This window comes from Haematobia irritans, chromosome 3, assembly GCF_050003625.1.
Source record: "Haematobia irritans isolate KBUSLIRL chromosome 3, ASM5000362v1, whole genome shotgun sequence".
Lineage (NCBI taxonomy): Eukaryota > Metazoa > Arthropoda > Insecta > Diptera > Muscidae > Haematobia > Haematobia irritans.
Window position 1 is genome coordinate 17,196,340 of NC_134399.1, and position 12,700 is coordinate 17,209,039.

Sequence of the window (12,700 nt, forward strand, 5' to 3'; positions counted from 1 at the left end):
ATGCCCGAAATTGTTGTAGAATGTGTTCTCATTATAAGGATCTCTATGGGCTTTGTGTTCCCTAAGTTCGTTAGAACTTAAAGGTCCTAGCTCTTATCGCCCTGCATTTGTCCTTCCGTTTCCTCTTATTGCGACATGTTCACGCTCCCATATGATCGTTATGGATTTCGATACAGTACGTAACCTTTAAGTAATATCAGCTAATACTTCCATTGATCTTCTTTCATTTCCTTCGTAGCCTTTCATCATTTAAGGGACTTGGTGCTAGGGTAGAGACTTATGAGGTATTCTAAGGTATATTCCTTCTTATTCGTCACATAAGTTCCCTCAACTCTAGATTTCCGATCGTGACACACACGCCCTTACTCTCCTTCTCTATGGGCGTAAAATTCCCTAAGATCTCTTCCCTTTGTGTCCTTAGATTAGGTTAGGTAAAGTGTCAGCCCGATGTATCAGGATCACTTAGACTATTCAGTCCATTGTGATACCACATTGGTGAACTTCTCTCTTATCACTGAGTGCTGCCCGATTCCATGTTAAGCTCAATGACAAGGGACCTCCTTTTTATAGCCGAGTCCGAACGGCGTTCCCCATTGCAGTGAAACCACTTAGAAGCTTTGAAACCCTCAGAAATGTCACCAGCATTACTGAGGTGGGATAATCCACCGCTGAAAAACTTTTTTGGTGTTCGGTCGAAGCAGGAATAGAACCCACGACCTTGTGTATGCAAGGCGGGCATGCTAACCATTGCACCACGGTGGCTCCCAAAGTTATATTCCCTCTCTTATTTTTTTTAACTTAAATTCTCCTCTGGTTTATTTCAAATATTCTGGGATCGTTGGAGTTGACACGGAGAGCGTGCATTTCTCTTCAGATACATTTCTGCCCATATGTCTGTGCTGGGGTCCGAAAAACTGAATTCGATATCGGTGTCTGTGTCTGTGCAGCTTGTCCCCTATCCGGTGCTCGTTGATACCGCGGTTTAACTATTATTTCCCTCTGGTATATGCCCTTAGGTCCAATTCTCAAGTTTTTGGGCTATAGAATATTATACTCGACACTCATCGCTCCCTCAGATACCTGATCATGGATTGGTGTGGCATCCGTAATTACATTCTTGGATTCCGCTGAGGAAATAGTGTCCTGACCACTAGTGTCTGCCCACATCACTGTGCTGGTATACGAAAAACGAAATTGGATATCTGCATTTGTGCCTATCTGGTATGCACCCAGTCCCGTACCCGCCGATCGTTGATCCTTCGGTTTAACAATTATTTCCCTCCGGTAGATGCTCTTGGTCCTTCAATTTTTGGGCTATATAATATTAAACTTGATGCTCGTAGCCCCACAGAGTGGTGCGACATCAGTAACTACATTCTTGGACTCCACACTGGAAATAGTGTCCTGACCACCAGTATCCACAAACCATAGAATAAATTTAATTGTATTGGCCATGTGTGGCACACCAATTTTTAGGTACTGGAATTCGTTTTTTGGGCTCTAAATTTAGCGTAAATTTCATGAAATATTCTGTCCGTCCGTTTGCAATTAAATCAGTTTTTGATGTCTCTATGTAACTCTGTTATCGAAAATTAGCTCCGCCATCATCTGTTTATCGATTACAAATTCATCCATACACAATGATAACGATTATTTATCTCACGGACTTACCTTCAGTAGTCCCATATCGGGAAAATGCTCCCAAGACATTAATCCTTCCTCCTTGAAGCCCATTATACGTGCTGCCGTCACAGTATTTGGACCCATACCATCTCCCACAAATAAGATAACATTTTTGGCTCTCCTTTTATTATCGACACGATTTACGGCAACATGTAATTCTCTTAGACCCCGTTCGACCCATTGGCGTTGTTCAATGGGTAAATCCAATTCTAAGGTATCCTTATATTCGGCAGTTGGCAATGACGATGAAGGAAATCCCACTGTATAATGGATAATGAAAGCTGTTGTCATAGCCAGTAGCAAAAGTGATGAAAATGATACTGCTATAATGAAAACTTTCGATTTGAAGACACGTGGTTTCTTTGGTTTCATTTCGACATTGGAGTGCTGACTATAGCCATCCATTGGCACTTCCATAGAACTGCTAATACTTTCAGCTGTGATACGTTTACGATCGTTATCCATTGCAACAGTGTAGACCATAGACTCTACGGAGTGTTGTAATTTGAGTTGTTTAGAAGTTGATATTCCACTAGTCCAGTCCCTCAATTAATTCAACTACTCTGAAAAAGATAAGAAACAAAATTTATTTGTTTAGATAGAAAAAAATTCTATTTGTTTGTATGTAATTTTTTATACTGTCTTCACAGTATAAAGTTATGCATATTAATACAAATTTACATTTCAATTGTAAGCATTCATGGTGAAGAAAATAAACTCAGCTAAGTTTTCTGAATTAATTTTAAATTTATTTTTTGAACATGGTACTGAGCTAAGGAATTAGTTCTAGGTCATAAGGTTAGAAAATTCAACAAAATCTTAAAGTACCTGCAATAGGGAAAAAGGGGAATCGATTTTGCTTCATTAAGGAACACTGCATTAGTGGCATGCAAACGAATGTTTCCAGCTCAGAGAATGAAGCCGACCTATTTTTATCGGCGGCGGCTGACATTAAATTTTTGCATCCGGCGGCGGCGGCTTGACGGCTAAGCCGATATAAATAAGTCTCTTCGGCGGCGGACAATTATCCATTATAAAATTAATTTGCAGTTATTCGAATGGTAATGAGATTAGTTGTACAACCAATCTTACAATCAAATTTACATTTCATTCAAATTTTCTGAGGTAAATTTTTGCAAAATTATTATAACACTTTGAGATAGATTCATTGGGGGTGAAAGGCTCAAAATTTTGACTAAAATTACTACAATATTAATAAAGTTTTTTGATTTAAACTAATATTTTTGATTAATTGGCGGCTAAATTTGAGTCGAGATGAGCCGACATATTCGGCGGCGGCGTCGACTGGCAAAAAATGGCCGGCGGCGACTGAAATCGGCGGCGCGACTCGGCGGCTTCATTCTCTGTTCCAGCTCTTGTGAGAATTTATGCTGCATGCCGATATAGCAGATTTGAGTTGTGTTTCTTAAAGACCCCAATAACAAAAAATTTGCCATGTATTTCCGAATATCTAGCATGGCTATTTTTAATATTAAAATTACATGAACATCATTATCGGCTGTTTACATTTTGCTACTTTAAAGCCGGTATACAACTCTAATGGAATTTCCACTACCCATAAGAAATGCATTGCTTACGAAAATTCCGTGAAACGTTGTTATCGACTGGTAAGATTTTTGTCCCCACAAGAAATGTATAGCGAAACTGCGTTATCGGCACACAAACGAAATTTTCCTTCGATGAAATTTATACATTTATATGCAAGGCTATATACAATAGGTGTTATCGATTGTTTACATTTTGTCTCAATAAGAAATACAAAATACAACTGTGTTATCGACACGCAAGTGAAATTTCCTTTAGAGGCGTATATCAAGTCTTAAACATCCATGGATCGTTGTTATCGGCAGTTTACATTTTCTTCTCATAAGAAATACATGTCCCGACTGTGTTATCGGCAAACAATTTCCACTAGTGACACATACAAGGTCTTATAATTCCATGAATCGTTGTATCGATTGTTTACATTTTGTCTCCATAAGAAATACTTGACACAACTGTGTTATCGGCACACAAATGACTATTTTGACAATATATATACAAATAAAATTTTGACAAAATCTTTTATAGAAATAAAATTTTGATTAAATTTTCTGTAGAAAAAAAAATTGACAAAATTTTCTATAGAAAAAAAAATTGACAAAATTTACTATAGAAATAAAATTTTGACAAATTTTGACAAAATTTTCATAGAGAAAAAAAAATTGACGAAATTTCCTATAGAAATAAAATTTTGCAATATAAGTTTTTTTTTTTTGTTTAGTTATGGTAAAATTTTCTCCAAAATTTTGGTAGATTATTTTGGGCTTGAGTGGGAACCATGGTTCCCACCGACATTTAAGCTCACTATGCAGCTCAAGTTGCATGCCAATAATACGGTTTTACATGTTCTTCTGATTGGAGAAAATTCAAAGGATCGATAACATTGTACTGCCGAAAATTTTGCTAACGAAATTTCAATGAATTTCGTTTGGGTATCAGAAATGTCGATAGAGAATGCATACTGAACCTTGTGCACAGAAATTCAAATTTCATTAAAATTGAACCAATGAAATTCATTGAGTTAACGAAGTATGTTCATAGGGACAATGAAATTGTTCATTAACAGTATGTAGTGATTCGTTACAAAATAGAAAATTCATACCAATGACGAATAATTTCATTGCATTTATTAAATTATTTCGTTGATTCATGACCTGTTCAAGCCCGGTATTACTTTATATTTACTTTGTGAGAGCAAAATGTAAACAGTCGATAATATCGTCCAAGCGAAAATCCCAGAAATTTTGCTACAGTTGCATACCGGTCTTTGATTTCAGTATTTATTTGTTTGCGCGCCGCTAAGACAATGTGGAAGTATCCATTTAAAATGAAATTAAAAGCATGCGAACTTCTATGAAATTAATTTTAGAACTTAACCGTAATTCAAATTTTATTTTTATTCGTATGTGCGGTCCATAAAAAAATAGAATTTTGTCGTAGAAAATATTAAATTTTTCCGAATTTATAAACCTAATTTTATTAATTAACAACTTTATTTAAGTCGAGAGAAGGTGGCAGTATTGACTCGACGGAGGCTAAAATTAGCCGCTTCATTTTATGATTCAGTGGTATTAAAAAGTAAATAATTTAGGCAAATTTATCAGTATACCTAAAATAGACCTCATAAAAGAATTTGCAACTTTGTATAGATTTATAAGCGTATGTGGTTCTTAGATTATGGTCATGAGTTTTTGAGGAATGTCTAGGAAGTTAGCTTTATAGATTTTGAGAATTCCCTTGCGCAAAGGGAATTAAAATTCCCCTATGAATACTTGGCTAAATGTTGCAATTAGTAAAATATTTTTGTTCGTGGTTCATTTTTGTTTTTTTTTTTTGGGCTTATGGGACTTTAAGCTCCCATGAATATTTCTGTTATATGCCATTATTAAGTTTTTATATATTTTTATAATATTTTTAGGTTTTGTTTTTGCCAAGACTGTTATAAAATCCATGACTATTTTTTTAAGGAAGGTGGCTATACAAACCTCTTTCGGTCCCTAATTAAATAATTTTGGTAACTAATTTCTATATTTATAAACCATTAATGTTATGTCAATAATATACCTAAATAAAATACAAATATACAAAATACAATAATAATGCGGCAATTATTATAATTGTGTCAATTAATTTGAATAACAATGGGTCTGTTTTTGCAACGAAAGCCTAACACAACTTTATTTCTATAGAAAATTTTTTCAAAATTTTATTTCTATAGAAAATGTTGTCAACATTTTTTTTTATAGAAAATTTTGTCAAAATTTTATTTCTATAGAACATTTTGTGAAAATTTCATTTCTATAGAAAATTTTATTAAAATTTCATTTCTATATAAAATTTTTTCAAAATTTTATTTCTATATAAAATTCTGTCAAAATTTTATTTTTATAGAAAATTTTGTCAAAATTTTATTTCTATATAAAATTCTGTCAAAATTTTATTCTTATATAAAATTTTGTCAAAATTTTATTTCTATAGAAAATTTTGTTAAAATTTTATTTCTATAGAAAATTTTATCACAATTTTATTTATATAGCAAAATTTTGTTAACATTTTATTTCTATAGAAAATTTTGTCAAAATTATATTTCTATAGAAAACTTTGTCAAAATTTTATTTCTATAGAAAACTTTGTCAAAATTTTATTTCTATAGAAAAATTTGTCAAAATTTTATTTCTATATAAAATTCTGTCAAAATTTTATTTTTATAGAAAATTTTGTCAAAATTTTATTTCTATAGAACATTTTGTGAAAATTTTATTTCTATAGAAAATTTTGTCAACATTATATTTCTATAGAAAACTTTGTCAAAATTTTATTTCTATAGAAAACTTTGTCAAAATTTTATTTCTATAGAAAAATTTGTCAAAATTTTATTTCTATATAAAATTCTGTCAAAATTTTACTTTTATAGAAAATTTTGTCAAAATTTTAGTTCTAAAGAAAATTTTGTGAAAATTTTATTTCTATAGAAAATTTTGTCAACATTTTATTTGTATAGAAAATTTTGTCAAAATTATATTTCTATAGAAATCTTTGTCAAAATTTTATTTCTATAGAAAACTTTGTCAAAATTTTATTTCTATAGAAAAATTTGTCAACATTTTATTTCTATAGAAAATTTTGTTAAAATTATATAGAAAATTTTATCAAAATTTTATTTATATAGGAAAATTTTGTAAAAATTTCATTTCTATAGAAAATTTTATCAAAATTTTATTTTTATAGCAAAATTTTGTTAAAATTTTATTTCTATAGAACATTTTGTGAAAATATTATTTGTATAGAAAATTTTGTCAAAATGTTATATCTATAGAAAATTTTGTCAAAATTTTATTTTTATAGCAAAATTTTGACAAAGTTTTATTTCTATAGAAAATTTTGTCAAAATTTTATTTCTAAAGCAAAATTTTCCCAAAATTTTATTTCTATAGAACATTTCGTCAATATTTTATTTCTGTAGAAAATTTTATTTAAAAAAAAAATGTTGTCAAAATTTTACTTCTATTGAAAATTTTATCAAAATTTTATTTCTATAGAAAATTTTGTCAAAATTTTATTTCTATAGAAAATTTTGTCAAATTTTTTATGGTCGGTTTTTTACCAAACAGTAAAAAATCTACCATTTTTGATTGAATACTACCATACTACTACATACTGAATACTACTTTAGGGAATACATACAAAACTGCATTATCGGCACTTGTCAGGAATTTTCTCTAGATCTACATGTGGGTCTTTAAATAAAAAAATCTTATATAACATACTTGATATGTTGCAGACAATACAGTTTTACATTGGATTTCTTATGGAAGAAATCGGTAATGCCGTACTAACGGTAAATTCACTATTTGTCAAGATTTTATTTCTATAGAATATTTTGTAAAAGATTTATTTTTATAGAAAATTTTATCAAAATTTTATTTCTATAGAAAATTTTGTCAAAATTTTATTTCCATAGAAAATTTTGTCATAATTTTATTTCTATAGAAAATTTTGTCAAAATTTTATTTCTATAGAAAATTTTGTTTCTATAGACAATTTTATCAAAATTTTATTTCTATAGAAAATTTTGTCAAATATGAATTTCTATAGAAAATTTTGTAAAAATTTTATTTCAAAAGAAAATTTTGTTAAAATTTTATTTCTATAGAAAATTTTGTCAAAATTTTATTTTTATAGAAAATTTTGTCAAAATGTTATTTCTATAGAGAATTTTATCAAAATTTTATTTCTATAGAAAATTTTTCTAAAATATGGATTTCTATAGAAAAGTTTGTTAAAATTTTATTTCAAAAGAAAATTTTGTGAACATTTTATTTCAAAAGAAAATTTTGTCACAATTTTATTTCTATAGAAAATTTTATCAAAACTTTATTTCTATGGAAGTTTTTGTCAAAATTTTATATCTATGGAAAATTTTGTCAAAATTTTATTTCTATAGAACATTTTGTCAATATTTTATTTCTTTAGAAATTTTTTTAAAGTTTTAGTTTTATAGAAAATTTTGTCAAAATTTTATTTCTATAGAAAATTTGTCAAAATTTTATTTCTATAGAAAATTTTGTCAACTTTTTATTCTTATAATCTCCAAAGGAAAAGCAGTAAATAAAAGCGAATATTTTGTATATCTTTAGAAGGAAAATGTATTGGTATTTTTACTACCCAAAATTCCGTGGGAATTTTTATCGACTTTTATATGAAATTCATGACATAACTTAATTTGTGCTATGCCACAGGAATTTACGCTATTTCTTATAGGTTTACAATTTACTCGTATAATGTACCACTATACGAGTAAAATGTAAACAGTCGATAGTAGCGTCGAACAATAATGTTCGATTGTAAAAGTGACAACGAGTTTTTTTATGGAACGGCCCTAAGCTCTGTATATAGCTCTTGTGAAAATTTCTGCAACTTCCTGTCACTTGTATTTCTATAGAACTTTTTTAGTTTTATTTCAATAGAAATTTTTGTCAAAATTTTATTTCTATAGAAAATTTTGTCAAAATGTTATTTCTATAGAAAATTTCGTTAAAAGTTTATTTCTATAGAAAATTTTGTCAAAATTTTATTTCTATAGAAAATTTTGTCAAAATTTTATTTCTATAGAAAATTTTGTCAAAATTTTATTTCTATAGAAAATTTTGTCAAAATTTTATTTCTATAGAAAATTTTGTCAAAATTTCATTTCTATAGAAAATTTTGTCAAAATTTGATTTCTATAGAAAATTTCGTTAAAATTTTATTTCTATAGAAAAATTTGTTAACATTTTATTTTTAAAGAAAATGTTGTCAAAATTTTATTTCTATAGAAAATTTTGTTAAAATTTTATTTCTATAGAAAATTTTGTCAAATTTTTATTTCTATAGAAAATTTTGTCAAAATTTTATTTCTATAGAAAATTTTGTCAAAATTTTATTTCTATTTTCAATGCATTTCTTATGGAAAAATATATAAAAATCGGTAGCACCATACTAACGGAGAAATTCGCTACCAAAAATGCCTATGGCTTACTTATGGGTAACAGAAATTTCATTTAGTAATGGTCTTAGTTCAAGATTGAACCATAATTAAATAATTTCGAAATGTTTTTCCCATGACATTTGCCTTCAGTAATTGCTAGAAATTATGGTTTTGTTTGATACTTTGGAGATTCGTTTAAAAGCATTATTATTTAAAAATAAAACAAGCTAAACAAGTTTGGTCATTGACAAAGGGGAATAAAAAATAACTTCCACCAAAGCCAATATAAGCACATCTTTGACATGAATGAAAAAAACACACACAGATGTTTATATTCCAGATGATTGTAGAAAAAAAAAAACAAAAACAAACAATTTATAGTGCATCTCTTGATAAGTTAAATGGTGAGATTGTTAAACAAAAAATAGGAGTTAGTTAAAATCACATTTCTTTGTATTATTATATTTTTTTATTAAAAATATTTTCACTTGTTTCACCAAAGATTAATCTCAATAATAATGTTGGAATTTTGCCGGTTTTTTAATTGAAAAATAAAAGCTTTAATAAGAAAACATACTTTTTTCTTGGTAATATTCCAAAAAAAAATATTTAATTATAAAATTTTTGACAATTGAGCACTTGTTCCGAACACGCTTTGAAACACACTAAACTCACAACTCTCTTGAGAAATGTGTTTTTAAACAAATCAGAAAATAAAATACAATAATTAACAACAACGATATAATCGTCATCATTATGGTTTTTGTTGTTGCTGCTATCTTCATTACTATCTACTTCGTTACCACCTTTACAGTTTATTGCCACCTCATTCTGCACACGCATTTTAATCTCATACTCTCAGTTATATGGCTTACACTCGGAAAAAAACGTCGCAATAATTTTTATCAACGAATGATAACAAGCCAGGTCAAGCCTTTGTTACTTGCAACTCGTAGTCTTGTTTGCAAGCCAAGAAAAGTGTTTGCGTCTCAGATATTTGAGTTGAGTATTTGACACCTCCTATCGAAATTTCAGTTCTCCTTAAGAATTGGCTACCACCAAAATAATATTTCCATTTTAAGTACAACATTATCATAAAATTTATTGGATATACATTTTATGATAATGTTTTTTTTTCAAAATATTGTATAATCGTAGTTTTTCTTCGAGTGTATAGACAATTTGGCCAAATTTATTATATTTATTATATAGCATGTCACCTATAACAATTCATAGTAAACGAATGGAGTGCAAATCAATATGGTGGCGGTACTCTGCGCAACGCATACGTATTAAAAAATTAATGAAGAGATTCAAATGGAAGAACTATAGCTTAGGGTGGCATAAAATTTTGTCAAAAATTTTGAAAAAATTTTCTATAGAAATAAAATTTTGTAAAGAAATAAAATTTTGACAAAAATTTTGTAAAGAAATAAAATTTTGACAAAATTTTTCTATAGAAATAAAATTTTGACAAAATTTTTCTATAGAAATAAAATTTTGACAAAATTTTCTATAGAAATAAGATTTTGTTGTTTTTTTATTTCAGCTTAAAACCATACATTGACTAAACTACAAGAGTAGCTTAACCAACAGAGGAAAAGAATGTTTGTCAAATTTATTTGGGCAAAGCCCTATAGACTGCAAGATGGTTGGATGGACGCACGTTTCGGAATTACCACATTCCTCATCAGCATCCTCTACTTGCAGCAAAACTATCAACCAATTATCAGAATAAATTCAGGCAGTTTATTAAACCCAACAAAAACCACACTTGAACCCTCCGAAAAAAGGTTTTACATTGATAGCCGGCTTATGCCGAAATAAATTCCTCTGTTGGTTAAGCTACTCTTGTAGTTTAGTCAATGTATGGTTTTAAGCTGAAATAAAAAAACAACAACAATGCTTAAAGAACAAAACCAACAATAACAAAACAAAACAAATGGAAAAAGAAGAGGAGGCACGCTCAAAATAAACCCAGCCATGTGAATTCAAATCGATGATTTGACAGTGGCATAGGAAAAGAGATATGTTTGTTTCGAATTTATTTCGGCATAAGCCGGCTATCAATGTAAAACCTTTTTTCGGAGGGTTCAAGTGTGGTTTTTGTTGGGTTTAATAAACTGCCTGAATTTATTCTGATAATTGGTTGATAGTTTTGCTGCAAGTAGAGGATGCTGATGAGGAATGTGGTAATTCCGAAACGTGCGTCCATCCAACCATCTTGCAGTCTATAGGGCTTTGCCCAAATAAATTTGACAAACATTCTTTTCCTTTGTTGGTTAAGCTACTCTTGTAGTTTAGTCAATGTATGGTTTTAAGCTGAAATAAAAAAACAACAACAATGCTTAAAGAACAAAACCAACACTAACAAAACAAAACAAATAAGATTTTGGCAAAATTTTCTATAGAAATGAAATTTTAAAAAAATTTTCCAAAGAAATAAAATTTTGTCAAAAATTTTCTATAGATTTAAAATTTTGACAAAATTTTCTATAGAAATAAAATTTTGTAAAGAACTAAAATTTTGACAAAATTTTCTAACAAAATAAAATTTTGACAGAAATTTTCTAACGAAATAAAATTTTGACAAAATTTTTCTATAGAAATAAAATTTTGACAAAATTTTCTAAAGAAATAAGATTTCGGCAGAATTTTCTATAGAAATAAAATTTTGTAAAGAACTAAAATTTTGACAAATTTTTCTATGGAAATAAAATTTTGACAAAATTTTCCAAAGAAATAAAATTTTGACAAAATTTTTCTATAGAAATAAAATTTTGACAAAATTTTCTATAGAAATAAAATTTTGTAAAGAAATAAAATTTTGACAAAATTTTCTAAAAAAATAAAATTTTGACAAAAATTTTCTAAAGAAATAAAATGTTGACAAAATTTTTCTATAGAAATAAAATTTTGACAAAATTTTCTAAAGAAATAAGATTTTGGCAAAATTTTCTATAGAAATGAAATTTTGATAAAATTTTCCACAGAAATAAAATTTTGACAAAATTTTTCTATAGAAATAAAATTTTGACAAAATTTTCTATAGAAATAAAATTTTTGACAAAATAAAATTTTGTAAAGAAATAAAATTTTGACAAAATAAAATTTTGTAAAGAAATAAAATTTTGACAAAAATTTTCTAAAGAAATAAAATTTTGACAAAATTGTCTATAGAAATGAAATTTTGACAAAATTTTCCAGAGAAATAAAATTTTGACAAAATTTTCTATAGAAATAAAATTTTGACAAAATTTTCTAAAGAAATAAGATTTTGGCAAAATTTTCTATAGAAATGAAATTGTGATAAAATTTTCCAAAGAAATAAAATTTTGACAAAATTTTCCAGAGAAATAAAATTTTGACAAAATTTTCTATAGAAATAAAATTTTTACAAAATGTTCTATAGAAATAAAATTTTGGCAAAATATTTCTATAGAACTAAAATTTTGACAAAATTTTCTAAAGAAATAAGATTTTGGCAAAATTTTCTATAGAAATGAAATTGTGATAAAATTTTCCAAAGAAATAAAATTTTGACAAAATTTTCCAGAGAAATAAAATTGTGACAAAATTTTCTATAGAAATAAAATTTTGACAAAATTTTCTATAGAAATGAAATTTTGACAAAATTTTCCAAAGAAATAAATTTTTGACAAAATTTTTCTATAGAAATAAAATTTTCGTTTTGTTTGTTATTGTTGGCTTCTCTTCAATCGTTATTATTGTCTTTGATCTCAGCTTAAAGCCATGCATTGACTAAACTACAAGTGTACAGAGGAAAAGTATGCTTGTCATATTTATTTGGGCAAAGCCCTATAGACGGCAACATGGTTGGATGTACAGCTGTTTCGGAATTACCACATTCCTCATCAGCATCCTCTACTTGCAGCAAAATTTTCTAAAGAAAGAAAATTTTGACAAAATTTTCTAAAGAAAGAAAATTTTGACAAAAATTTTCTAAAGAAATAAAATTTTGACAAA

At 27.8% G+C, this 12,700-nt stretch overlaps 1 protein-coding gene across 3 annotated transcripts in view; it reads right to left on the minus strand.

Annotated features, from left to right (window-relative positions):
* The window catches only part of Alp12 (Alkaline phosphatase 12), a 29,587-nt gene that overhangs the window by 1,619 nt on the left and 15,268 nt on the right, over window positions 1-12,700 (minus strand). Inside the window, exons 1-2 of one of the 3 annotated variants that reach the window (XM_075299720.1) lie at window positions 9,291-9,373; window positions 1,672-2,246 (exon numbers count right to left, since the gene is read on the minus strand). In XM_075299720.1, coding sequence (XP_075155835.1) covers window positions 1,672-2,166 — 495 coding nt within the window. In that variant the 5' untranslated portion in view covers window positions 2,167-2,246; window positions 9,291-9,373. Of the gene's footprint in view, window positions 1-1,671; window positions 2,247-9,290; window positions 9,374-12,700 lie in introns of those variants that run through there. The other 2 variants (XM_075299719.1, XM_075299721.1) reach the window with 2 other exon arrangements.